General features: G+C 54.1%; 1 protein-coding gene and 1 long non-coding RNA gene across 5 annotated transcripts in view; one reads left to right on the top strand and one right to left on the bottom strand.

The window, feature by feature from the left end:
• The window catches only part of MYO1C (myosin IC), a 38,688-nt gene extending 17,035 nt beyond the window's left edge, over window positions 1-21,653 (bottom strand). Inside the window, exon 1 of one of the 3 annotated variants that reach the window (XM_082201712.1) lies at window positions 21,523-21,653. In XM_082201712.1, coding sequence (XP_082057838.1) covers window positions 21,523-21,639 — 117 coding nt within the window. In that variant the 5' untranslated portion in view covers window positions 21,640-21,653. Of the gene's footprint in view, window positions 1-3,569; window positions 3,831-17,411; window positions 17,567-21,522 lie in introns of those variants that run through there. The other 2 variants (XM_082201714.1, XM_082201713.1) reach the window with 2 other exon arrangements.
• On the top strand, window positions 18,072-22,094 carry LOC309520329. 2 transcript variants are annotated; one of them, XR_014214201.1, is made up of 3 exons: window positions 18,072-18,203; window positions 19,369-19,482; window positions 21,843-22,094. It is a non-coding gene; the product is annotated as an uncharacterized lncRNA (long non-coding RNA). The 2 variants fall into 2 exon arrangements; XR_014214202.1 differs by lacking the exon at window positions 18,072-18,203 and having other exon boundaries at window positions 18,274-19,482.
• Window positions 22,095-27,876: the final 5,782 nt, after the last annotated feature.

Raw genomic sequence — 27,876 nt, 5'->3', positions numbered from 1 at the left:
TTTTCCCAACCCCAACACACACACACTCCACTGGCATCCCGTCCAGGCCTCCAGGTCCTGCCCTCGGCCAGCAACACCCTGCGCACGCCATGGGCACTCACCAGATGGTTGGCCAGGTGGAAGCCCATGGGGATGAGAGACCTCTTCTGCTGGATCTGGGCCAACAAGCCCTCGACGTTCATGGCTGGCGTGAGAGGGAACACAGCGTCCCCACGTCCTTCACTTGCTGGGAGTGGAGCGGAGTGAGCCTGCCGGCCTCTCCCCAGCACTGCGCAGAGGGCCCCCCCAATGGAGGAAACTTTCCATGCCAACAGGAACATTTCCTCCCCTAGCAAATCCCCAGGAGGGGAGAGGGAGAAAGGAGGCGCACCTGCGCTCCTCAAGCACCCTCTTCACCTCTCTCTGCCACTCTCCCTGCTCAGGCCCCACAGGGAGCCTTTGGGGGTTGGCTACTGGGAGGGGCTCTTCCAAGGGGGGAAGACCTGGAGTTTGGGGGGCAGAGTGGGGAGAGAAAGGCGGATGCCTCAGAGACAGCTGAGCATCTCTCTCTCTCCTCCCCATGCCTGCAGGGGCTCCTGGCACTAGCCAGCCCCACCCCACTGGCCCCCTCAGCACCACCAGCAAAGGGAGCCCAGAGGTCTTCCTCCAAACACTGGCTGGCCAAGGAGGGGAAAGCAAGAGGTCACATCCAAGCCGGACACAGAGACCTCTGAGTGAAGGACACCGACCCGCCCCGGTCTCCCCAGGTGCCACAGGTACAGTTGGGGGACAAAGTGGTGGCTCTGTGGGGGAGGAGTGCCAAATGGCACCTTGAATCTGGGTCACGGTCACCACAACAGAACGTCTGCTCACCAGGGGGTTGGACTAGATGACCCCCCAGGGTCCCTCCCAGCGCTACAATTCTACGATCCTATGATCTCAACTGCACTGCCTGATTGTACTTGATCTTACAACACTTCACTAATCCCAGCATGCAAGGAGGAGAAACTCACACAGGGGAAACTATGGATTAAGGCAGAGGCTTTTAAACTTCGCTGCCAACCTGGCGCCCAGAAATCTCCACACAACCGCAATTGGACCTGCGTCAGTAGCAAAACGCCCCTGGGGAATTTTGGACACTGGAGGAGAGGGCAGTGTGGAAGGTGGGAGGGGACTCACCACAAACCAAGGGAGACACGGCCACAGTGATGCCCACCCCATGGGAGGGTGGAAGGAGGGGGAGAAGGAGAAGGGGAGAAGCAGGACCCTCACGGGACCCTCACCCCCACACAAATCCTGAAGGCTCATCCCTGGCAGGCAGCCCCCTTGGCCAGCCAGATCAGCTGATGGGCCGGTCTGGGACCAGCCAGCAATGCTCTGCCCTGGCTGGCTGCCTTCCCTGGGAGGAGGAGGTGGAGGCAAAGGCCCCAGGGCTGGCTGGGAGTGGGCAGCCTCCCCTTCCTCCAGGACACGTGGCTGCCATGGCTGGCCCACCTGCAGCTTGTCTGCAGACGGGACTGAACCTGCCCTGGTCCTGAGGGTCCTGAGCCTCTGTCCACCGGAAGGAAGTGCTAGATAGGGGAAGCGGAACGCAGGCAGGGTGGTTTTTGACTGCCTGGTGATGCAGGCAGTCAAATTCTGGTGCAATTCTGGTGCTAAACATGATGCAGACGTGTTCACTGTTTACCTCCCCCCTCCCTCCCTCCCTCCCTCCCTCTCTCTCTCTCTCTCTCTCACACACACACTTTGTGCCAGGATCTTACATGCCTTTCTTGCATCTTGGATTGGGTAAAAGCAAATAAACGTAACGTTTAAAAATAGTACCGTTAGGCGTCTTTCTGAAGCAAACAAGTGTAAATTCTGCAGTATTTATTCAAACAAGAATTATAAACATTCCCATCATCGGAGGCAGAGCTGTGAGGCCCAAAGGGCACCCAAAGGCACATTGTTTTGTTGGGGTGGGGTGGAGAGATATGGGGAGGGAGGGAAGGAAGGAAGGAAGGAAGGAAGGAAGGCCTTTTGGACACACACAACCCGGGTTTCCCTTTCCAAAGTAGAAGGAACTTGGGCATATAGAGAAGAAGTTCAGGCTGCTGCAGCCTCAGGAATTTCCTTCCCTGGTTCTGCTGGACCACAAGCAGTAATGCCGGGCAGAAGGGAGCTTGCCTGCTCCCCAACAGCGACCCCCTTCCACACCCCATAGAAAGGGGTCCTACTTTCCACCAGCCCCAGAGGCAATTTCCTCCAGAGGCAGAATTGACAACAGAGATGGAGGAGGCTGAGCCCCTCCCCATACTCCAGAAGACCCTAACCCCCTTCAGAGGATAAGCTGGCCAGCTCCACTGCTCCAGTCAAACCATTCGCTGGCCTTTGGAAATCTCTACAGGGCCCCTCCCTCACCCAGACAGAGGCAGGCACCCCCTCCTCAGCTGCCAGGAGTTTCACGGGCCTGGCAATGGCACCATTGCCCCAGGGGGTCCCCACCCTGGCTGGCAAAGAGGCCCCACGTCACTCTCTGGCTGGGGCAGCCTAGCATCCAGGCCAGGGGTCAAGAGGACAGGTGGGCAGCCAGGGCCACCCTGCTCCCTCCCTCCCTCCCTGCTTGTTGCTCTGGCCGCCCACTAGGCAAAGCTCCCCTTCCGACTGCAAGACCGAGCATGTCTCACGAGTCGACTTCCTCCTGGTGCGCAAGCCCAGGCCGAGAGCAGCAGCGAGGTTTCTCCAGGCCAGCTTCCCCATTGACTGGCGAGCGCTTCTGCTTCCAACTTCCCTTGTCTTGCTGCCCTGCCCCTCGGGCTGGGACTTAGGAGGGGCGCTGTGGGTGTCGCTCAGCTGCTCCCCGCCTGGCTCAGCCCCCCAAAGGCACCTGAAGGTAAGAGGCCCCAGTGCCCCCAGAGGGTCCTCCTTCAACACCCTTCGGAAGGCTTTTTCGACTGTTTAATGGATTCACAATACCCCCCCCCACTTGCAACACACACAGAGCAAGGAGACAGGGCAACCCAGAACTGTCCCAGGGGCTGCAGCTGAGCAAATGGCTCAGGCCTGTTTGTAAGGGCAGGGCTAGCTTCCTTGGAGGTGGGCTGTGTCTGGGGAGACTCAGGGGCCGGCCGGCCCTGACAAGGCCCCTATGATAAGGGAAGCTGGAAGAGGAACATTGTCTGAGGCAGAGTCCATGGCCCAGGATAGAGAGGGGGGTCACCTGAGGATGAGGAAGGCTCCCCCTCCACGCCAGTCCACCCAGGAAGGGCCCTTGAGGCACACCAGGCCTAGCTTTCCTGGGTCCCTGCAGGACTGGGGGGGGGGACGACTCCAGAGCCTCACGGCTTGTGGGCTCCCCTCCCCATGTCCTGATCCAGCCAAGAAATAGGCTCCCTCCCCACACCAGATCCAGGAGCCCCACAGAGAAAACCTCCTGAGCTTTGTGGCCACATTGACACCCCCCCACACACCTCCTCCCAGGTCCAGGTCTGCCCCTGCAGGAGAGGGCCACAGGGAGGGGCATCAGCCGGAGGCCAGGATCAACCCCCAGGAGACCCATGGAGGAATTTCCTGCCCCTCCTCGCCCTCTCCCCACCACAGAAGAGCCTTACCACAGCCCTGAACTTCATGGCTGCCCCTGGCCAGAGTCACAGGCCTCGCTTCTCAAAGCAGGGATCCAAAGGAGGTTGCCTCTACTCTCTGCCGCCTCTCTCCTCCCGGCAGCATCGCCCTGGGCCCTCCAGAAGGCCTTCCCTCATCGCCAGCAGCAGTAGCCGCCGCCGCCGCAGGAGCCTCCCTCCTGGCTCCACGGTGAGCAATGGGCAGCAGAAGCAGGCGAGTGGGCACACCCTAAATCACAAGCTGCAGCAAAAGCCTCTGCCGGCTGCCTTGGATGAATAGTTCCCTCTCAGCAGGCAAGAGGGAGAGAAAAGGAATCCAAGTGGCTGGGAAAGTTGGGCCTGAGCCCAGCACTCCTCATAAAAAGCCACAAGGAGGGGGGAGGGAGGGAGGGAGGGAGGATGGCAGGCCCAGCTTGGCTCCCAGAGGAGGGCGGCAATGGGGAGATACCCAGCCAAGGTAGCCCAGGAGGGAGGAGCAGGCGGCCATTGGGCCACAGCCATGGGGCAGTGTGAGAAACGCAAATATATAAGCTAGGGGCTAATGGCACCTTGAATTCTGGGCACCCAGAAGTCTCCACATAGTCACAAACTGACCCGCAGCAGGAGCAAAAAGTGCCTGGCGCATTTCGAAGACTTCTGTGAGGAAACCCACCGAAAGGCAACGACTGAGCCTTTGCCGCCTTCTTTCCCCAAAGTTCACAATGTCTTGCACACACTTTCCTACACCTTGGCCCTCTGGGCAACAACACCCTGTGAGCATCACACACTCACAAAGCACGAGAGGCTGGGGGAGACCTGGGGCCCACCCTGCCAGCAGGAATTTGCATGGGGGCTTCCAGATGGGGGGCTGTGCTGGCTCTCTTGCTGCGCCATCACACTGCCCAACCTCCTCTGGATCTCCACATGGCCAAGCCTCTGGGAAACAGGGGGGGGGGGAAGGGCAGCAAAGGCAAGTGAGGGGGTCTTCTTCAGCAGTCTCTTCTTTGCCCGGGGGGGACGGTGACAGTGACGGACAGCTGCATGGCTCCCCTTGGCTGTGGTCGGATCCCGGCCTTCCTGGCCAGACTTGCTCCACTCACAGTTGATAAGCACCTGTTTCCCAGCAGGCCTGGAAGGGGCCAGGTGGAGTCTCTCCCTGGGCTGGGCGAGGGGGCGAGGCTCTGCCAGCTGCACCACCAGCCAAGCATCTCATGTTGCAGGCCACAAAGAGCAGGATTCAGAAGGGCCTTGGGATCCTCGTCTGTCTGTCTGTCTGTCCCGACTCAGGATTGCCACGCTCACACCTGAGAGATCAATCGGCCAACTGGTTGTCCGTCCCCCCCCACTGCTTTGCCAGGATAAGCCCTTTGTATCCTAACCCCACAGCTGCTTGAGAAATGGAGGCCACAAGGGAAGGGAGGGGTGGCACCTTTAGGTGGGGTGGGACAGCCTCCCATGTGGCCAAAAGCAGCCCGGCAGCCCCCAGGAGGGTGAGCAGGAGCCCCTCCGTCACCCTGGGCCTCCCTCCCAGGCACAGGCGGCGGGTGGAGGCAGAGTGTCTCTCCACAGGGAGCTTTGGGAGGAGAAGTGCCCCAAACAGGCCAGTCAAAGGGGTTTGCTGGCTCTCAGCTGCCCAGTTCCCTGAGGCCTGTGGGTAGGCATACACATCCGGATCAAAGTCAGCCCCGCTTCCATATACAACAGAGGTGCACAGCATCTGGTGCCAAAAGGCCCTCAGGGTGAGGAAGACCGGGGACAGGCGGGTGGTGGGGTCCAGAGCCCATGCAGAACAAAATGTCACATTGGTGCCCCTTGCACCGGACCCTGCTTTGTTGTTTGTTGTTGTGCCTTGATCCCCCTCGCCACCCCCAGCAGCCATGCAGACCCCCGGCTCAGCCCAGTCGCCTGCGGAGCTTCTCCCTCTCCTGCCAGATGTGGCACTGAGGAGAAAGAGCTGGATTCTGCTCAGCCAAAGCCTCTCCTCCTCCCAGCAGCCAGGCCCTCATTTTCCTTTTAAGGATAAAATATGTTTTCACGGGGAAAGTTCAGTGTCCAGAGCCTGCGGTTGCTGGAATCCTCCCCTGCTGGAAATGCCTCCTCCCTCAAGAGGCTCCGGAGAGCGGAAAGACTCTGGGGTCCCCTCCTGCACCCCCCCTGCCCCACTGGAGGCGTTGGGCTGATGCAGGCCCTGGTCCTAAGCCGCAGCAATGGGGCAAGAATGCCCTGCAGACGGGGCCTCCCCACGGTAGAGAAAGCTCTGCTCCTCTGCCCAAAGTCAAAAAGCAAACCTGCCACCTGGCTCCTCTGTGGTGGCTGCTGCAAAGGACGTAAGGTGGGGAGGACGGGCAGGGCCTGCCCCCTCCATCCAGGGTCCCCTCGGGGACACCAGATAGGAAGTGAGAGAAGTGCCGCTTGCAGCCCTCCATTTTTTAACGGAGGAAACAGGATTTCCTCTGGATGACTCCCCCAGCACAATCCCAGGGAAAAGCTTCTAAGAATAGGAAATGACTGTATATGGGCAGATTTGCACTGGGTGCCTGGCAGTTTGGGAGGGGAACTGAGGAGAGCAGCAGAGCAGCTTTGCTGCTGCAACACAAACACAGAGAGAGGCAGGATCTGTCCAGGAGGGAGGAACTGGCCACTTTTCAGCAGCCTCTTTGCTTTGCACAGATTCAAGGGCACTGAGGCGGCAGCTCTCTTTTCCTCCCGCTCAGCAAGGCTTTTGTCTAGGGCTAAGCACCTTGCTCTGACCCCCTGCAAAGCCAGGGTGCTTCCTGACATCTTTCCCTTGGGCCTCTTCCACACCTGCTCCACATGCCAAAGGTCCCCAATGGCAGAACCAGCCCTCCCTCTCCACCCCCCCACACCACTCCCAGCAAATGCTGAAAGAGGACGCCTCTCCCACAGAGCACTGGGGCCAGGGAAGTCCTCCTGGGGCCCCAGTGGGGCAGAGGAGGAGGACCAGTTGCCCCCCAACAACAGGCCCCCCTTTTCCCTGACAGGGACTCAGTACCTGCAACCCTATACAAAAGAGCAGTCCCAGCTGCTGCTGCTCAGAGCCAGTCTGTGAGAACTAATTAATTGGAAGGGGAAAAGCCCTCGCCCAAACCCGTCCTGGGGGGGCCCTGACAATGAACAGAGAGCGCTGATCAGGCGTCCCTCGTGGCTCCTGGCAGGTTGGCACAACGTCCCAGCTCTGAGCCCAGGCGCTGAGCACGCCACCTGCCCTGTTGATGCCTGACGCCCAGCCCCAGGAGGCGCTTAATGGCTTGTTTGTTCAGCTCCAGACACAGGCCTCTCCCAACGCAGAGGGGGCGGCATGGTTGTGCCACCCCCAGCCTCACGCCCAGGGAGGGGCGCCCCAGGAAGGCTCGTGCTTCTCTGCTTCTCTGGCTGCTTGTTGCAAGGAACGACAACGAAGTCCAGATCCTGCTGCTCCAAGGGGCTCCCAGGAGCCATTGTGGGCTCCAGGAGGAGCAGAGGCAGGCAGGCAGGCAGCTGGGGGATGCCACTGGCAGACCAGGGCCAATTATTGATGTGCTGCCGATTCCCACACAAGGCCCCTGGGAATTAAGGGAACGGGAAAGCCTGTGGAGGAGGCAGGGAGGTGGTGAAATGCAGCAGCTGCACCTACTCCCCTTCCTGTGGCCCCTGAGGACCTCCTTCCCCAGGAGCAGCCATGGGGAGAAGGGGCTCTACTGGGGGCTGGGTGGGACCAGGAGGCCCAAAAAAGCCACCCTTCAAATTGCCTGATGGCCAGGTCATTTCCAGGCCCCATTCAAGGGGTTTGCATGGCGTTTGAAGCGGTGAAAGACTTAGGCCTTAAATATCTGGGAGGCCACCTCCTGACCCTCTTGGGGAGGAGTAAGATCAGAGGAGGGGGGCCTTCTTGGTAACTCCACTGCCCTTGGATGTTGGGGGGGGCTGGAAAAAGGCATTCTCTGCGCCAGCCCCCCTAGGGAGGGACGTGGCCCTGGGGGAGGGGACCTGTCCTGCAGGCACAAGGCACCAGGCTCTGCCCCCAGAGGCATCTCCAGGGAGGGCTGGGAGAGAGAGTCCTGCCTGAAGCACTAGTGATGGCGCCACGGCTACCAGTCAGTGCAGGTAATACTGAGCTGGGTGGGCAGCTTCCCTTGCTCCCTTTCCGCAGAGGTGCAGATATCTGGCACCTTCATTGCACAGTGTGCTGAAGATGCGCCTCTGCACCCTGGCCTTGAACACTCGAGATGCGTATTTTTAGAACCCGGCCTATTCTTGCGATTTTAATTTGTTTTAATCTGTTTTTAATCTTGTGTTTTGAATTCTTGTAACCCACCCTGGGACCTCAGAAGAACGCAAGAGCCTGCAGTACCAGGGCGGCGACCCATCCAGCTGGATGCCCCAATGGGAAGCCCAAAAAGAGGCCCTGAGAGCAAGAGCCCTCCCCTGCAATAGGACTCAGGTGAAGCCCTGCTGCCTCCCTCTGTGGAGGAAGAGCACAGCCATCCATAGCCTTTCCCCCCTTGTATTCCTCTAATCCTCCTTTAAGGCTGTTTGTCTAATCCTCTTTTAAAGAGCAGGTAATAAAGTGAATAAACAATAAGCTACAGAAATGATCATCCCATGGGGAACAGTCAGGGGAGCCAAGGAGAACGCCCCCAGCCTCTCCCAGCAGGTGGGTGTGGAAAACGCACCTTGAAACAGCCCAGATCCTCCCCTCCTCCGGTAAGCAAACATGGATGGCTCGCCCAGGCCCTCCTGGCTCTTGTTGCTGCTTCTCTGAGGAGACGGCACCTTTGCACGCCCTCAAGTTTGGAGGAGTTCCCCTCTCTCTGTCTCTCTCTCCACAACCTGGGACTGCTCAGCACCTGCCCGTGAAGCGAGGCCTGCCGCCAGAGCTCTCCAGATTCCTCTTCCTAGGAAGGCTCCCCTTATTGGTGCTGCTGGCCAAACACTCGTGACTCATTCTTTATTGCAGGATCCCAGCCAAGGCACCCGGAGCAGAACAAACACGTCTCTGGGGACCAGAGTGCCAAGGCAGTGCCCTACCCAGACAAGGCGAGGTTCGCCCTGCCATCTCGTGAACTCTGAAATGCTGAAACCTCCTCGGAACAAGCACCACCAAGTCCTGCAGGGGCTTTTCTTACTCAACGTGGCTCGGTGGGAAGTGTCTGCTTGCCATGCAAAAGGTCCGGGCCCAGGGGCGTCCCAGGCAGGGCGGCCAGCAACCTGGAGAGCCACCAGGCAGCCAGCCAGAGGGACCAAAGGTCTGACCGAGGCAGCTTCCTGCCCTCAGCAGCTGGGGTGTGGCTGCAGTTCTGCTCCACCACGCCAGCCTCTATCCATCATCATTCCTTTCAGATTGTGCGTCTGCTTGACTTTAAGTCCCAGATGAAGAACCAAGCTGAGCTGTTCGGCTACCTTGCTGCCAGCTCTGCCTGGCCAAATAAAACCAGGTCCCCTTCCGATTCTGCTTGTGTGTCCCCCCATCTCACATTACACAAAATGCAGAAACCAAAATGATCTCATTTTGAGAGAAGCTGCTGAATTGCAACTCATTACCAAACTTAAAACAATGGAGAGACCTGGTCTGAACAGAGACATTGGATTCTTATCTCATTATACATGACTAAGCCATTTCTCACCTTCTCACCCCTTGCCTTTTCCTGTAAGACCTATTGCAGTCGTTAAGAGTCGTCAACAGGCTCATCTCAGCTATCTGCCAATCTCCCATTCCCACCACCCTTCTGAGTAATACCCCTCCCCACCTTCTCACTATATAGAAGGATCTGGCAACTTCTGTTTCAGTGTATCTGAAGAAGGGTGCATGCACACGAAAGCTCATACCAAGAACTAACTTAGTTGGTCTTTAAGGTGCTACTGGAAGGAATTTTTTTATTTTGACTATGGCAGACCAACACGGCTACCTATCTGTAACCAAAATGATCTCAGTCAACCATCACACGTCCCCTGCTAAATCAGGGATGGGAAATCGGCAGACTGTCAGATGTTGCTGGACTCCAACTCACATCACGGCCAAAGATGATGGGAACTGTAGTCCGACCAGCATTCAAAACTTGTCAGGCGCTGGGCACATTTTGCCCCTGGCTACTGGCCCCTTGCAATGAAGTGAAGAAGGTGGCTGGGTGCCAGGATGACACCTGACGTCTTCTCCATCTGACGGTGCCTGCCGGGGGATCCTTGGATCTGGACTGTTTTCACACACTAGCAACGCAACCTGTTAAGATTCTATCTGTGATATTTTACCTGCACAATCAGAATGAATTTCAGGAACCAAAAAGTCATATTGAAAAATATGACTTTCAAGGCGTCTGGTGCCCAAATGGCAACTAGGCGTTTAGTTTTGGCGACTGTAACCCTGGTTTAAAGAGCCATTTGGCGCCTGGTGTATATATCTGAGCTTCTAACAGAGTCCAGCGTTATCCGGAGGACCACTCAGGCAGTGTTCAAAATTCCCCAGGCGCATTTCGTGCCTGGCACAGGTCCAATTGCAAACAAGTGAAGATGCCCTGTTGCCAGGTTTCAGGGCTGACATTGCCACCATCTGGCTGGTGTGCAGCAGTTTTCTGCTCCTGCATGCTCACGCATCAAAAGACGTTGCTGCATGCCAGCCAGCCTGCCAATCTGTGGCGATGTCTTGTTGCTATAATAAACTTCATTGGGGGAAAAGGCAACTGGACAGTGCATTGTGGTGACTGTAACCAGGGTTTGAAATTAGCAGAGCGCCAGGCACATTTTGCGCCAAAAGATTCTCCATTTGCGAGCACCTCAAAAAGTCTGGGTGTCATTTTTGCGCCTGGATGACACTCCAGGATTCCTGAAATGTACCATGGTTTTCGCTCTATAAGCACCACCAGACCACAAGTTTTTGGAGGAGGAAAACAAGAAAAAAAATATTCTGAATCTCAGAAGCCAGAACAGCAAGAGGAATCGCTACGCAGTGAAATCAGCAATCCCTCTTGCTGTTCTGGCTTCTGGGATAGCTGTGCAGCCTGCATTCGCTCCATAAGACGCACACACATTTCCCCTTACTTTTTAGGAGGGAAAAAGTGAGTCTTATTAAAGCAAAAAATACGGTAGTTGCTTTGAAGCCTTGAAGCATACGTTAAGAATAGACAATATGTTAAGGAGTTTAACAATAGAGTAGAGTGTTTTGATAAGCTTATCTACCTGAGTTTCTAATCCTGCACCCCGACACTACAGATCTGCTTTGCACCCATGATATATACACACATGAAAGGCTCAGGGAGCTACGGACACTTCTGATCCCGGAGGCTGGACCCACAATTGCAACAGCCCCCTGCACCTTTGCCGCTGTCCTTGCAGAGGCGCTGGGGAGTGGGGCAATCCTGCAGCGCCTTCTCCAGGAAGTATTATGGGGCAAGGCGGTGGGGGGGGGGGAGCCCTGCCTGGGCTGCAGACTGAGATGGCAGCTCTGCTTCCAGCCTGTCATGGCAAGCCCCCCCTCCGCACAAGTCAAGCCCATGGAATGAATGGAATGCAGTTTGTGTCGAGATCTGGCGAGGGTGGGAAAGAGGGAGAGAGCTGACTTCAGTCCTACTTTCCACAGTGGGGAGGAGTGGCAATGCCAGCGTGTGGAGAATATTGCTGAAATTCCTCTCTTGCACGGGACCCAAGTGGGGGAGAGGAGCAAGGGAGGGAAGAAAGAAAGAAAGAAAGCGCGCAGGGCCCTCCACAACAATGCTGGCAAGGAGAGGAGAGCAGGAAGCACCCAGGGACAAAATGTCAGGAGGGAGGCTCTCCTGCTCCCAGAGCCCTGAGTGCCTGGAACAAGACACAGCTGCTGGTTCTTCCTGCCATCCCCACATGCAGGGAGAAGGGCCTGGGTGGGGGAAGCTGGAAACCCCCTTTGTCCAGGGAGGAGCACAGGAACCCACCAGCCTCACAGGTCCCAAGCCCTGAATCCCTACAATTCAAACTCCAAGGCAGTAAGTAGGACCCAATTCCCAGGGCTGCGCTGAGTTGCAGGCCGGGAAAAGGCTGGGATTTGGAATGTTTTATGTCCTGTATGTAAATGATTTCTATTCTTAGCAGCCTTTCCCCTCAAGAATCTTCTTTCTCTCTCAGCAGAAGAATCTCCCTTGCCAAATATAAAAGGGTCTCAAGTGCTCTTGTTCCAGAGGACTTCAGCCCCACCCCCACCCCACCCAGGAATTTCCCATGCCCCCTTCAGCTGCCACTCCCAGCAAACAACCCACAGATGTGGGTCCAAGCCCCACCCCAGAGGGCAGATGGTCCTTCTCTCTCTGACATGCTGCATTCTCATCCCACAAGCTGGGGGGAGAGGGGGGCAAGGCCAGCCAGGGACAGGCGACTTCCTAAGGAGCCACTCAAGCCAGCTGGAGGGTTTGCTCTTGACAGAGCGCACACAGGGATCCCAGCAACCTTCCTGGGCATAATGATGGCGAGGGCGCATTCAGGCACCTTCAGTTTGCAGCAAGTTCATGGTTATCGCCTGGAATAAACAATGTCTTGTTTTGCTTCTCAAAGGCACCAAAGGATAAGAACAGAAGAAGAGTCTGCTGGGCCAACCAGATGCCCATTGTGGGAAGCCCGCAAGCAGGATCCAAGCACAAAACCCTCTCCCCTCCCGCAATTTCTAGCAACTGGTATTCAGAAGCATCACTGCCTCTGACCGTGGAGGAAGAACACAGCCCTCCTGGCCAGTAGACATTGATAGCCTCCTCCTCCTCCATGCATCTGTCCAAGCCTCTTTTAAAGCCGCCCACATTGGTGGCTACCCCTGCCTCCTGCAGGAGCGAGTTCCACAGGTTAACCATGTGCCATGTGGCTTGTGAAGGACTTTCTTTTGTCTTCTCCAATTCACTGGATGTCCACAAGTCCTTGTACCACGGGGGGGGGGGGAGAAAAACCTCTTCTGCCAAAATGCAAAACATCCCATCATGTCCTGCCTCACTCACTTATCTAAACCAAAAAGGCCCCCCAAAGTTGTAACCTGCCCTGTTAGAGGAGTCTCTCCACACACACCCTGTTCATTTTGGTTCCCCCCTCTCCTTTTAAAATCATTGTTCACTGTTATTGCCTGCAGTCCCGCACAGCACAGTTTGAGCCCACGGCATTTCACAACAAAACATCCCCCTGGCCTTCAGTTTTGGAGACCCCAATGTGAGACTAGCATTTCCCTTACTGCAGGAGCATATTGCTTTGTGACAGAAGGCAAAAAAACAAAACACAGGTGATCATTTGTTGCACTATCCACAAGTTGGCAGAAACCTTTGGGAGGGGGTCCCTCATTTCCAGGACTGTGTGCATAATAAAAGTTATCCATAATAAACTCCACCACTCTCCACCAAATGTGTTTGGCTGCCTTCTTCTGAACCCTTTCCAGCCTGAAAATACCCTTTTTAAGGCAGGGCAACTGTACACCATATTCCAACTGTTTTGTATAATGGTACTGTGAAAGCGGGAGTTTCATTTTCAATCTCTTTCCTAATGGCCCAGGCATGGCATTTGCCTTGTTCACGGCTGCTGCTGCTGCTGCACACTGGGGTCAACATCTTCATAGAGCTATTTGCTATGTCCCAAGGTTTCATTGCTGGTCAGCCGCTGTCAGTTCAGACGCCGTAAGTGTAGATGTGAAATTTAGATTATTATTTTTTTGCCCCAACATGCATCCCCTTCCACTTGCTTACAAGGAATTGCATTTCCCATTTTACTTCCCACCTGCTCAGTTGCGGGGAGGGGGGCGGAATCAGTGGGAAAGAAAAGTAGGAGAGAGGACTCTGCCTTGCACATCCTGCATAGAGAGAGATGGACCCGAAGGCTGAAGCACTCTGCATTTGAATCCCCATGCCGCCATCCTGGGGCGAACATGAACCAGGCACCTCCTCAGTCTAATCTACTCCACAGGATTGTTGTGAGAATAGGATAAGCCTCTGCCTGCTGAAGGAAGAGCAGGATGAATGAAAAAGCGCCTGAGTTCAAGGAAGGGAGCGCTCACCAAGCTTTGTGTACAGCCAGCCAGCGGGCTGCCCCTCCTTGTGGGAGATGTTGGCTCTGTTGTGACAAGCACTAGACAAGGAGGCAAATAAATGTTAGGCTCCATCTGTTTAACCTGGGGAGGAAGGGAGGCTGGGAGGGCAGAGAGACCTGCAGAACTGCATCTGAATATGCACCAGCCTCTTTCCAGGATTAGAACGGCACCCTCCCTCTTGTATGAAGTGCGAACACTTCGTTCTGCATTGTCTCAGGGATCTCTCCGTGGTTCTTCATTGGGTGAGACTCAGGCAAGTGAAGAAAGGAAAGAGAATTGACCCAAAGGGCTCCCAAAGTGGTCATCCCCCCCTCCTTCAAAATGGCAGGGGGACAGGAGGCTCTGGGCGGGGAGAGGGGGCAGGAGGGGGGAGAAAGGAAGCCCTGTGCTTTTCAGGAGTGAAAGCTCTGCCCAGGCCCAGCCAGATGCCACCAAGAAGCCGAGAAGGACCTGAGATGCAGCAGGTGGTGTGGGAGCAAAGCACACGGCCCGGGATATAAAAGACAGTTCAATCTAAAACCAATAATCCACTCCCTTGGAAAAGCCACCAGGCAGGACTCCTGCCAGGCCCTCTGGGGAGGCGAGGGGCGGGGCTGGCTCCAGGATGCGGGGAGGCCCCATGGAAGCCCTTTACCTGTCAACAGGATAAGGGCTTCCACCCAGAAGCTGCTCAACTGGCCCCATCGGCAGCCAGCGCTGCCTGTTTAAACGACAGAAGCCAGGAAATTAGCCAGGCTGCAACTAAGCGAGTTAGAGGCACTGTAAGCTTCCTCTTATGTTATTAAACCAAGCTGGCCGGGGAAACAAAGGCTCAGAATGTGCAGGGCAGGCACGATTTCGGGGACACCAAGTCTGGCCAACAAAATGCATTTTCCCTGCACAAAGAACGGCTCAGGACTGACTGCACCACACCAGCAGCATCAGCCACTGGTGGCGAAGGAAGCCCACCCAGAACATCCAGCCAGGACTCCGCTCTCCTGGAGCAGCAAAGGCTTCCTGCTGGAACCACAGCCGAAGAGGCTGCAGCTGAGACAGTCCCTCCCGCTGTGTCTCACTAGAAAAGAGTCACAGCTCCAAAGTCCTCCTGGGATCATCCATGAGCACCACGGAAGTGGGCAAGGCCTTCCTCTCTCAGCAGCAGCAGCGCTGCACCCAGGTGTCCCTCCCTCAGAGGCACCACAGAAAGCAGAATCTGCTTCTCCCAGCACTTTCGGCCAGGGCTGAGAAAAGAGTTCCATCGCTCTTTTCCCCTCCATCACATCCCGAGAAGCCAGCCATGGTAGTTTAGGTACCAGCTCTGTATCAGGCTGGCAGAAGCTTCAGACCTGCAAGCTGGCACCAGCATCCAATCTGCAAATGTTCTGGCAACCTGACATATGGGGTTTTTTCCCAGCCCAACTCACAAATGTAAGATAAGGGTTTTTTTTAAGTGCAGTGAATTCAAAAGCTGCAATCTGAACCAATACTGCTCTCCTCCATGCCACCCAATTTCTAAGGGGAGGGGGGGACTCTGCAGATCTCATCCATTTATCCAAGGCACAAATGGGTAGGGGGGAGGTGGAGAGAACCCATGCCTAAGAGCTTCTCATGCAGACACAGACTGCCATGCCCTTATCACACCTCCTTGGCTGAGACCCCCCAACCCTCCATTCCACTGCGCTGCAACTGGGAGCCAGGAGACCTTCAAGCAGCCTCTGGAGAGGTCACCTGCTATGCTTCCTTTCCTCTTTGCATCAAGCCACTCTTGGCAATGCTGATTGTGACTAAGAGCTTCCATAACACTCATAAGCAACAGGAAATCACAGCCCAGCCCAGAAAGATTAGGTAGCCCACCCTGAGAACAAAAAAATCCCCTTTGGGGCAGTTCTTGACTTTCCGCCCAGAGTCCAGCTTCCCTGACCCAGCAGCTACTTCTGTAAGCCAGGTCAAAACCCTGGGGAAGGGGGGAGAGTGTGTCTGTGTGACTCCTCCTAAGGCCACGGGGTTTCCCTGCAATCACCAAGCCCTGGAATGCAAAACGGAATATGAAAATGTACACGGCTAAACCCTGAGCAGAGAAGAATACCTTCCCCTCTCCCAGGACGTCCACTAAGTAAGCATCCGGCCTGCCCTTGCAGCTGTGGATTTGCTGACCTCAGGTCACTGTTAATTAATGCCAAATTCACTCCAAGGGCTCCGCCTGCTAACAACCTTGACAGAGACACAAGTTGCAAGACACCCATACAAAGGTGGCAGAGTCCAACTCATTTTCCTTCCCAAGGTCACCGGAGGTTTCATCCCTTCTGGCCGACCCTCACCCTCACTCCCACTGCACTGAACAGCGACCCCAACTCTCACCAGGCACTTGGAAAGACAAAGACACACACACACACACACACACACACACACACACGAGCAGATGAATCTCCACTCCCTCAACAACAGAACTGCAAGCCTGGCCAGCAGGATATACCTGCCCATTATGGGACCTCGCCTGGAGTTGAGTCCCAAGATAATCAAAGAAGCACAAAAACATAACACAGTATAGGAATCCTCCTGGCCTGCATCTGGGATCTGATGTTCCCATACACTGTTATATACTGCTTATACAGATTTATACTATATATGAGTGGTTCCCAATTGGTGGTTCGTGGACCCCAGTGGATCCATGTAACCCACCCAGAGGGTCCTTGGCTCCATTCACACAACAAAAACTACCACAGAGATAGCAAAGTTTTCAAAAGTAGGAGATCCATGGCTTGGCTTTTGAAAAGCATGTTACTTTGGAATCACTTATAATGAGGCTTTTTTTTAATAAAAAAAAAAGAAATATTATTAAAGCGACTTGCCCAGTGGAAAGTTCAACATGGGAGTATAATATGCTACCTATGGGAGCAGAGAGCTGCTTGCCCGTTTCCCACAGGCATCTGGTTGGGAGAAGGTGCTGGACTGAATGGGCCATGGGCCTGATCCAGAAGGCAGCCTGAGTGGCTACCCAGGAGAAAGTCCAGTGGAGGCTGAATCTGCCAGTTGCCTTGCCTTGTCTTTTAACACAGCCAGAGGCCCCTGCTGCACCCACAAGGGAGGTGGGCTTCACACCTGAGCTCAGAGTGGGGCGTATTCACGTGTAGCTGCTGCCTGGCATACAGGACGGGGGTGGGGGGTGGAACGGGTGGCAGCAAGTGGGCATGCCGTGCCATGGCCTGCTTCTCCAGGGCCGCCATCCCCCTGTGCCTCAGTTTCCCCGCCTTCCCTCCGGGAGAGCAGCCTCCGCTGCCTCGTCTTCTCCCCAAGGGAAGGCGAGCGAGGCAGCGGCTGGCTGGCAGCAGACGGATTAGGCTAAGGAGCAAGAGCCACGCTTCGCCGCGGGCAGCCCAGATGCCCTTCCGCTTTCGGGCGGCGGCGGCGACGGCGGCGCCCTGGCAGACCCGCCCCGCCCCGGGGCAGCCGCCTCCCTCCTGCTCCGGCGCAGCCAACTCCGGCGCCGAAGCGAAGTTGTTGGCGGCAGAGCCAGAGCGGAGGGGCCTCCTCGGGAGAAAGCGAGACCCGTCGCCCCCCGGGACACCGGCCCAGCCTCGCCGCGGGGAGCCCACCGGGGAGGGGCCGCATTCACACGGGACACGTGGACACGCGACTCCTCCTCTGCACGCGGAGAGCTAGCTCCTCAGGGTCGGAGAGGCGGGGCTGCGGAGGGGGGAGAGGAGCCCCGCCCCCTCAGCCCCTCGGGGGTCGCCGCCGCCGCCGCGCGCGAAGGTCCCGCAGCTCCGCCGGGCTGCCTTCGCCCCCAGGGGAGACCCAGTCCAGCGCTCTGCCCATGCTCAGAGGTCCGTCCTCCGCCTCGCCGCTCCCTCCTGCCCTACCTTGCTGAGTGAGCTGCTGCCGCCGCCTGGCCCTCCCGCTCCGCTCCGCCGCGCCCTCCTCCTGCCCCGTCGGCGACACTCGCTCCAGCCGCTCGGTCGGATCGGCGGCGGCGGCGGCGGCAATTGGGGCTCCCGTCACGGGCCGGGCGGAGCCGTGGCAAGGGCGGAGTGCGCCTGCGCGGCGGCGGGGCTGGCGGGCCGGCCTGACTCGGGCCCTCCGGGGGGGGGGCGGGAGGGCAGGAGAGCGGCCTGGCCACGCCCCTCCGCGCCTGCGCGACCCTCTCTCCTCCCCCGCCCCCGCGGGCCCCTTTGGGCGGGAAAGGCGCGCGCGCGCGAGAAGCCACCTCAGGACGCGGCGTCTCGGTTTCCCTGAGGGAACTTCCTCCGCCGCCCCGCTAGCTGAGGCGTTTCCCCGCCTGGGTCGCGCTCGAGGGGCCCTGGGGGACCCTCCGTGGTGGAGCTGGAGGGCCTCTCGGCGGCGCTCTGGCCTGACACCCGCCCTCAGAGCCGCCACTGCTTCCCGTCCGAGTGGGCCGCGCTGAGCGAGGCCGGGCGAAGGCCTCCTCGCCGTCCGTGCCGGCCAGCTCTTTCCAGAGGAGCCTCGTCCTTCTTCGCTGAGAGCCTCTCCGGGGCACGGCAAGCGGCGGAAAGGCCAGGCCTTTAATGCTGGCGGTGACTTTTAAATACAAGTTCTAACATTTGTCAACTCTTGGAGGAGGAAGAGAGCTTGGGATCTGCTCTGCTCACATGAAAAAAAAGGAGAGAATTGCAGTTCGCTGCAGCCCTTCCCAGGTGCCCACTGCAAGGAGAGCAAACCCTAGAAAATAGAGGACTCCTCTGCCATGCAGAACCCCCAATTTAGCCATATGCTGCGGTTGCACAGCACATACACTATTGTTGTTGTTTAGTCGTGTCCGCCTCTTTGTGACCCCCTGGACCAGAGCACGCCAGGCACTCCTGTCTTCCACTGCTTCCCGCAGTTTGGTCAGACTCATGCTGGTAGCTTCCAGAACACTGTCCCACGATCTCTTCCTCCATCGTCCCCTTCTCCTTGTGCCCTCCATCTTTCCCAACATCAGGGTCTTCTCCAGAGAGTCTTCTCTTCTCATGAGGGGGCCAAAGTCTTGGAGCCTCAGCTTCAGGATCTGTCCTTCCAGGGAGCACTCAGGGCTGATTTCCTTCAGAATGGAGAGGTTTGATCTTCTTGCAGTCCATGGGACTCTCAAGAGTCTCCTCCAGCACCACAATTCAAAAGCATCAATTCTTCAGCGATCAGCCTTCTTTATGGTCCAGCTCTCACTTCCATACATCACTACTGGGAAAACCATAGCTTTTACTATACACTATACTTAGGGGCAAAGTGGAAGGGTGAACTCCCTTGCAAAAATTGCCTTTTGCAGTTCCCCGCCACCAGCAGTCTTTGCCTTTGCCTTGTGGTTCATTTGAGCCCAGCCCTGCTTGCAAATCTGACCAGTTTACAACATGTCAGTCTCTGGCAGTTGGCAAGTCCACACTTTGTTTGTAAAAGGTTGTGGGTTAAGGCTCGGACTTCTCCAATGAAAGGTCTCAGGTAACAAAACTGTAAGAGACACCTGTCTGGAGAGTTGTGCCCAGTGCTGGGGCGGATGCAGCTTAGCCTGTAAGGGAGACCTTGTAACACCTATTTGCTCACTCTGTCTGAAGCTCTGCAGATTTCTAACAAAGATGGGGGATAGCGAGGGCAAGGACAGTACTGCACTGGAAGGACTAACAATCTAGTTTAGGATTCCAACATAAGGGTAGCTGACAGGCTTCCCTTGAGTCTTGCCTGTTTTCAGATGCTCCCAAGTGAGTTGTTGGCGGCTAATAGAGCAGTAGAGGGTTATTTTAGTAATAAAACATTTCAAGTTTCTTGTTTTGAAGCATCTGGAGACAGGACATTTAAAAGTTCTAAGTGCATTTATGCTCACAATGGCAGGCTCTTCAAACTACACAGCTCTTATTCCCCAAGAATCTTGAGTGTCGTATTCAGACTAGTAGAAGACTGTCTGTGGGTCCATGTCAGAGCTATGGGCAGCACTTCAGCTAAGAGGTAAATTCTGTGTTGCTGACCTGGTAAGGATTTCTCCCCCCACCCCTGAAGTCACCAACAGTTACACATTTCTGTTATTTTTAGGACCTAATGTACTCAAAAAAGCTGTGCTGCTTCAAAGCCTTGCAGAGAATTCCAGCCCCCCAACCCACAAAACAGATATGTTACCTAGGTCCCACATGAAGCAAGAAGTAAGAGTGCATGTAGACCCCATTACTCTGAACCCCGCCACATCAGGTCACATCGCACACAAGATCACATGTATAACACAAACAGCAGTGCAGCGCAGCATATTAGTGCAGCATATCAGCTAAAGGAAAGATAGGCATTCTAGGGAACGTGCCTGTTTCATAGATGGAGAACACTGAGGCTGAGGAAGCAAGCATGTTGAAAACATTTACCCCAGTTAATCTCATATTTAACCAATCCATAAAGGCAGCCAGGGTGGGGGGTGAGGAGGAAGGCAGAATAGAAGATGGCCTGGTGCTAGAGGAGAACGCAAGAGAAGGGGGGGGGGCAGGGAGAGGGAGCCAGGAGCTCAAAAGAATGCACAGGCTCCAGCATGTGGGGGTGGGGAGGCTGATCTACATTGCACTCTCCCAGCTACTCCCAGATTAAGTCTTCCAATGTTGCCACAAGTGTCCTGCCAGCAGCCGCCTCCAGCCTTTTCATGAGTGGAACTGCTGCCATTGAACTACAGTGGTACCTCGGGTTAAGTACTTAATTCGTTCCAGAGGTCTGTTCTTAACATGAAACTGTTCTTAACCTGAAGCACCACTTTAGTTAATGGGGCCTCCTGCTGCCACTGTGCCGCCGGAGCACAATTTCTGTTCTCATCCTGAAGCAAAGTACTTAACCCGAGGTACTATTTCTGGGTTAGCAGAGTCTGTAACCTGAAGCGTATGTAACCCGAGGTACCACTGTACAGTACTGGCAAGCCAACCCTGCTGCCGTCACCACAAGCTCCATCAGCAGGCTATGGCAGCCCAGAATGTTACCCGCCCTCTGAGTCCTCTTCCCCACAACCATTTCACATTGGCGCATTGGCTGGTACCACATGGGCACAGGAGCTGTCTGAGAGGGCAGAGATAAACAACCACAGCAGAGCCAAAGGGGTGGGGGGGAGAGAGAAATCCTGCCGTTATGACAGGGCCTAGCCCTTGTTACTAGGAACATCCTGGAGAGTGGGGAAAGAGTCCCAGGGTAACTTGAGAGCCACATCTTGTCGCCAGAGAGCACAGGGCAAGGAAGGCTTTCCCCTGTGGCTCCCACATCGGGTATAGCCACTTGTGCCCCACAGCCCAGCCCATGGTCCACCACAATAGACACTGGGGAAGACCAACTGCAGGCAGAGCAATAATCATTCAACTGGACTGTATAAAGCTAAGAGCCAACATCCTTTGGCAATGCAGGCTGTTAGCTTTTGGAGGTCCCAATAAAGCCAGAAACGTCCACTCCAACCTTTGTGACCTCTTGAATTTGGAATCCTGCCTATGTCACATGCACAAAGAGTTAGAAACCTGCAGGCAACCTTAATTTAAAGCAACAGAGCAGATATTGGGAGAGATGTGTAAAGCCCAAACCAACAAATGCCTCCTCTTCACCCGTATGGTATTCCAGATCCAATCATTCACCAACATAGAGATGGCCTGAAGTCCAGCTAATTTTACACGGCTCTTGGAGCCTTTTCCTTTATGCCTCCGCCCCTGCTACTTGACCACCTTGACAGATTTCACTGTGTTTGCTTTTAACTTGCTATAGCATCAGTCCAGTGGTCTGAAATATGGACACCGTTGTCTCCTCCTTCCTCTGGCCTTGCAAGGGCCAGTTTTCTCAAAGCTTGAAGTTGTCACTGGGTATTGTCCTCATTCTCTTCACAAGCCATGCAGCAGTTCCCTCGCACTGATAGAACCCTTCCTGAATCGTGCCTCCCTCTTCGTGTTTGTCTGTGCCAAGTTACCAAAACAAGAAAAGGAAAGCAGGTTTAGGCAGCACAAGAAGAGCCATGCTTACAGGCTTAGCCCCTCAATCCTGACCAACCTGGCAAATCATTTCTCCGGTGGGGATAAACTTGGTCCGCAGCTCCATCCTCCCAGGGTTCGGTCTCTGGTTTTCACCATCCCTCTGCAGCCGGCGGACATCGAACAGTCCTGGCATTCTCTGAAGGAGCAGCAGCACAATAAACAGCCTTCTTGGCCCAGCAGCGGAAGAACTGGAGGCCTGTGTTTGTACAAGCTCTAGGTGTGAGCTCAAGCAACAATGCAGTTCAAGCACTTGTTTCCACGTCCTTTCAGCTGTTCCAAGAGCCTTTAATTTATGTCTTTGCTTATTGCTTTTAACTCCAATGTTTCTTCTCTCAGACCCAGGGGACTCTAGAGACCTGGATGGACATCTGCAATTTTTGGCACCACCTTTGTGACCTTGGCTGTTCTGCCCTGAGAAGCTGCAGCGGAAGGGCTCTTTTCCTCTCCGGGTACATTAGCCCTCCTGGTCCCCCTTGCCCAGCCGGCGCCATGTGTGTCTTTCTTTCTGTCAGACCTCTTCCTAAGGGGCAAAGCTTTGTTTGTGTGCTAATTTGGTAAATTATATGGGCAACTTTTCACCCAAAGGCTCCTGAAGTCAGCAAGCTGTTTTATTAACAAAAAACAGTGGAAACGGCATAAAAAGAGCTGCAAACACATATACTATATAAAAAAAGGCCACCACTGGCAGTAGGCAAATATATGGCAGTGATAATCCGATCTGAACACCTGCATGACAGTCTTTACCAGTCTGTGAAATGGCCAGGGAGAAGAGAGGCTGCGCCCAAAGGAAGGAGGACCAGAGTCTGCACTGGTACCACAGCCAAAAAAGACCCTCCCTGCATGTGAACAGCCTCAAGGTCTATGGATGAAGGGCAATATACAAATTTAATAAATAATAATGTGGCCCCCTCCATGTTTCTGCTGGAGGGGAAGGATATTGATATCTATAAACAGATAGAGAGGAACAGAGGAAATCCTATAAGTCTCCACCAGCTGCAAAGCCCTTGTCAAAGATAGTTTTACAGTAGTTGAAATATGTGACCAAGACATCATGGGTGATGAAAGTGGCCAGATTTGCCTTCTCCAGGACAGACACAGCAGCCAAAGCCCAGCTACTGCCCAGCATCTGCCTCCAGCCAGGCTCAAAAGAAGGAACACTACCCCTTCCAGAACAGGCTGTGTCACTGCTTCTGAGTCTGCTTATGTCTTTTCCAGAATAAGTTTCCCATTTCCAAAGCAAATTCCTTGGTGGGAAGTACTTGCCAACAGTTTCTCCTATTCCTAAAAACATGGAGCAGACTTGAATCTCTCTTTTCCTTCAGAAGTGGTTTAATGGATGTGCCTTAAGACCCAGGCTGAAACAAAATATAAGAACAGGTTTTAAGAAATAGATGTAAAATGGGGGAGGGGGGGACCAGGAACTAAACGAAGGTGGAAAGGAGCCAAAGAGCACACTGAGGAGAAAGGGAGGCTGGGACACAGCTGTCCAAATATATTCCCCCGAGATAAGCAATCCAAAAATAAAACTAGTTTATTTTTGTTTGGGAAAATGTACTTTTAAGTAATTTATTTGCTGAAACTTTAAATGTTGAGGGGTGATGAGCATGCCCAGAAATACATATGTACTGTATTTACTTGAATCTAATGCTCACGTTTTTTGGCTAAATTATGTTGCAAAAATCAAGGTGCATTAGATTCGACAGCACATTTACATTCGCCAGCAATCCCTGTTTTTTATTTCAAGGTTCTGAAAATTGAGGTGTGCATTAGATTCAATGGTGCTTTAGACCTGAGTAAATATGGTATATGAAAAAGAAAAACTCTCAGCTGTTACTGTTGGCTTTTGTTACCCATCTGCCGCCTTTGCTGATAAAATTGAGCTTATATTAGTGCTAGAATCACTCCTGCTAAGGGTTCAAGGTGGAGTTAGGGTTAATTGGTCTGATTAATCAACTTCATCAGAGATTGAAATCCCACCTCTCTTAAAAATAGACTGGTATCAAGCTCAGCTGTCACGTACACTACCCAAACCAGGGTGGGAAGAGGCACCCTCGCCCAGGTATCAAACTTGTGTTGAAAGAGAAAAGTTACCTTCTAGTATAAAATAACAGTGTCCTTTCAAAGACTTCATGTTTTCCAAGATGTCTCACAGTTCTGATGAATCTTATATTTATTTATGGAGCCACCTTGGCTCTGGTGTGTCACTGGCTGTAAGAAAGAGTGGCATAATCCCGAATGCAATGGGACAGTGAGGAGGAGGAAGAAAGGGAAAGGTTTTGAACTTGGTGGACTTAGGTAGGAAACCTATACAGAGGTTTGTTTGCAGAAATCAGAGTTAGTTAGGCATCCAGTGAAATAGCTAAATATACTTCAATTGTTGACAGTGCAGTTGAGAATGCAAGGGTGTCACAACTATGCTGCAACCTCCCTCCCCCTCTTGGTGGGGTGCCTGGTCAGTCCCCATTCAGGTTTTGAAGGAAGAGAGAATGAACGAATGATCTGGTGGACATACACTACTGATTTCCTCCCACGCTGCAGTGTTACCCTGCAACTGCTTCCTGATGGGGAGTGCTCTGGAAATTCACCCGCAAGGGCTGTAACTGCCTCTTTGTGATGAGTCCCGCCAGCCTCCGTGAACTTTGTCTCCTGCCCTTCAGAGAAATTGCCTTGCTTGGTCCACGTTCCAGGATAATCAGGTAAGACAGGAGACAATGTTCTGGGACTCTAAGGCTGGGCTGTCTCAAGGAAATCATAATTTAGTTTGCAGGAAGCAGTGGGGGAAGAAACAATGGCTCTTATCAGTGGATATTTTAGGGTCCAGAAAACATGCGAAATATCTTGGAAACATTTCCTGTTTACATAAAGCTGTGCTATGTAAATGCAGAGATTCACTATTTATCCCCAAGAGAGGGGGTGACCCTTGATGGCTCCTGCCTGCCTTAAGGGATGGAGAGGGGGGAGCAAGCTGTCTGAAGAAACCTGCAGTGTTTCACTTCTGAAACATTCCCTCTGGCTGAATTGTCCTCAAGTGATTTCACTTAGGCAACTTGAAAGCAGACAAATGTTTTCTTTGAGAAACAGCCTATGGAAGACTGATGGAGCCAGCAGCTGCCAAGTATCTGACAGATGGGGGGGCAGGGAAGGGTCATCTGGCAGGAGTTCTTCCTGCCCAAGAGAGAGCTTGGCCTTCCTCATCCACACTGGCAGTTGCAGCATGCTGGCCTCAGCAGGTATTTGTCATTCTTTCATGCCATTGCTTGGGACACACATACGCACACACTGGGGGTCCCCTTGCCATAGCATTTTACGCACTTTCGGAAGCCACCACTCAGAATGCGAGGACTTAATTGTAGAGCCAGAGTTTCCAGCACCCCAGCCTGTCTACCACTAACAAGGAGAAGCTTGAAGGAGCCTGCAGATTTTGAATTGGTGGAAGACGGTTGACTCAACCTCCTTGCCTAAGAGGAGTAAAAAGAGCAGGGACTGATTTCGAACTAAAGTTTGAACAGCCACAATCATGTGAAAGCCTCCCAACACAGCACTGTCAAATTTGACCCACTTTAACAGAAAGGTTGCTCCCAACTCTGCTAACATAATTAAGTCACATTACTTTTCCTGGTCACCCAAAAGTTCCCTTGGAGTCTAGTTTTTCTGCTGCTCCTTGCTGAAAATGGGTGTATTCCCCCACACACCCTTGCCACATGATGATGATTTTGGCTGTCTTTGGTTCTGAGGATTTCACTAAATAGCTGATAGTTAAGTTAGCAAAATCTATTGCAAGTCATTCCTGATGGTGGCTGGTGCCCCCACCCTCAGGCTCCCATTCCCTACTTGCTCCTGCTCCAACTCTTCCCAGCAAACCACACCAGCTACTTCTCATCAGAGTGAGGAGAAATGGCTGGTCCAAAGCCAGAAAGCAAGCCTATGGCAACTGGAAAAAAGAAAACCCTTGGACACAATCAGTCCGTGACTTCTTGTTACTTCCCTAGTACAGCTTGGCACCTAAGACTTAAACAAAAGACAGTTATGAGTCTGTGGCTGTCTGATGCAGTGCCAGAAAAAGGACTCCTAGGCCTTCAGCAGTTGTGCAAAAAAGTTGCAGATTGATGTCAGTGCTGGGTGTTTACAGAGGAGCTGCAGCTTGGGTGAGAGAAAATCAGAATCACTTTGGGAAGAAATCCTTGAAAGAACATTCTGCTCTGTCCCAAGAGGAAAGACTCCCCCTGCCCCCCCCCCCACACGCACACACCCCTGCCCAACCCTCTAGCTTCTTTCCGGGCCCATGCTGGGAATTAAAAACCCCACAAGACACCTCATAGACTGCTTTCGTGCCTCTAACATCCAGCAGCCAGGCTTTACCTGTGCTGCTGCCCACAGACAGTTCAGGAAGCGGAGAGCAGAGGAACCCTCACCCTCGCTGCAAAATCTTTCTCTGGCTCTGAAACCAGGAGGATTGGGAGCGGAAGAGAACTTGCAGAAATACTGTCTCATCGCTCTCAACACTGATGGCCCACTTTGCTGCCTCCAGGGCATGTGTAGTCGTCTGTCAATCAATCGGGTCAGGGGCCAGCCGTCTTCTTGGCAGGCAGCCATAACTGGCTTCTAGGGCAGGGCTTTGTAGGAAGATTTCTGCAGGCAAGGAAGGAGGAAGCGAAGCAGTGTGGAAGCAGCTTTATCTGGAGGGTGTGTTGAGTGGAGGGGGGGCAATAAGGAGCTGCTGCCACCTGCTAGGCCCAAGCCCCATTGTGCCAGGGAGAAGCTGCCTGCTGCTCCCCCATGCAGTCAGGTGGACGAACCAAAGGCAATGGGACAGGAGCAAGCAGCAGCTTCTGCCACCACCTACCTGCCCGCCCCCCTCAGCAGCGCAAGAGGTGGGAATCAGTGGCCGCCACTTCAAGGGGTGGGAGGCTGATGGTGCCGCAAGACAGAGGGCAGGCCATGGGGGTTGCTGCTCCAGCATCTCTGGGGCAGTGAACTGGGTTAGGTTTTGGGGCCTTGGCAGCTGTCCCAGAATGCCAACCCTGTCAGAAGTTTTATCTCCTGACGCTTCCGCTTGTTTCAAGTGTACTTCGTTTCAGTAGCAACCCAGATTCGGCTTTTTTAAACACACACATCAAAACCCTTCTTCTTTGCATTGTGAACCTCAGTGGCGATTTCTTCTCCCTCCTCCTTGCTTTGCATTGGCGCTTCTGCAGTGCTACTAGTGGGGGGTGGGGGTGGGGGGAGAGCTGAGCCAGGCCAAGGAGTTCACAGCATCTTACTAGATCACAAAAGAACACAAAATTGTTTTCGCAACCTTTGCCAGCTGGTGCCCTCCAGATGCCTGGTGCTGAGAGCTGCAGGCCATCCTATCCTGAGGGTGCCAGGTCACAGAAGGCTGTGTCAAAGCAAATCTTTCCTATCATTGTAGCACTGCTTTTGGAGGACACCATGAACAGGATTGTTTCAGTTCATTAACCAGTGAACAACAGTGCTGGGAGGGGGAAGGACGGATGTGAGAACTCCTCCCAGTTTTCTTGTATGCCTAGCAGATTTTTTAAAAGTTGCCTAGTTGTTTCCATGTTCAAGCCTCTCCTCAAATACTTTCCAGTCTCCCTCCCCTCCGCCTCTGGCTCAGTCATCTCTTCCCTCTCAGGCTCCCTGCGCCTGCCCTGTGGAGCCAGCCGCTCCCTGCCTGGTTATCTGCTTCCATCAGCAGCACAGGCCCTCTTCCTCCTCCCACCCCAGGTTGCACTCTGCCACAAAGGCTTGGAAAAGCCACAAGCTGGGAAGATTTAATTAGACGACTTTCCACTGCAGCCGGTGGTAGTAGCAGCATTGTTCTGCCGAGAGATTAGCTTACTAAAGACAGATCCACCCACTCAGTTCAAAAGTGTCAGCAGTTTTCCCTGGCACATTTCTGAACTGGCATTTCTGAAGCAAGTGATCAATTCCGGTCTTGTTTTGTGGTCTGGAGGATCTGTTCTCCCTCTGCCAATAGGAGCCAAAACAGAAGACTCTCTTGAGCTGTGAAAAAACTTTGCATCCCAAGTTTGAAGCGGGGAGTGGGGGGAATCTTCCCAGATAGGCGTCCCCTGCCAATGGCAGTGGGCAGGACCATCTCTTTTCACGCTAACAATCTCCACGTCTCCCCAGCAACCCCCTTCCCCCTTGTGCAATGGGATGCACCAGGGTTCAGGACACACACATGCCTCACTTAAAGGCAGGCGCACCCTACTAATGGTGAAGACTTCTGCACTGCCATCACTCAGAAGAGCTTCCAGAGGAGAGACCACGCCCGAGAAACAGCTGGAACCGTTTCAGCAGAATCTGCGCCCTCTGCAGTGCCCCCTTGTGGCTCAGAGACAACAGCAACAACTGGGAGGCAGAG

Source organism: Podarcis vaucheri, assembly GCF_965113315.1.
Source record: "Podarcis vaucheri genome assembly, chromosome: 15".
Lineage (NCBI taxonomy): Eukaryota > Metazoa > Chordata > Lepidosauria > Squamata > Lacertidae > Podarcis > Podarcis vaucheri.
This window is presented reverse-complemented; position numbering and strand designations above follow the sequence as displayed.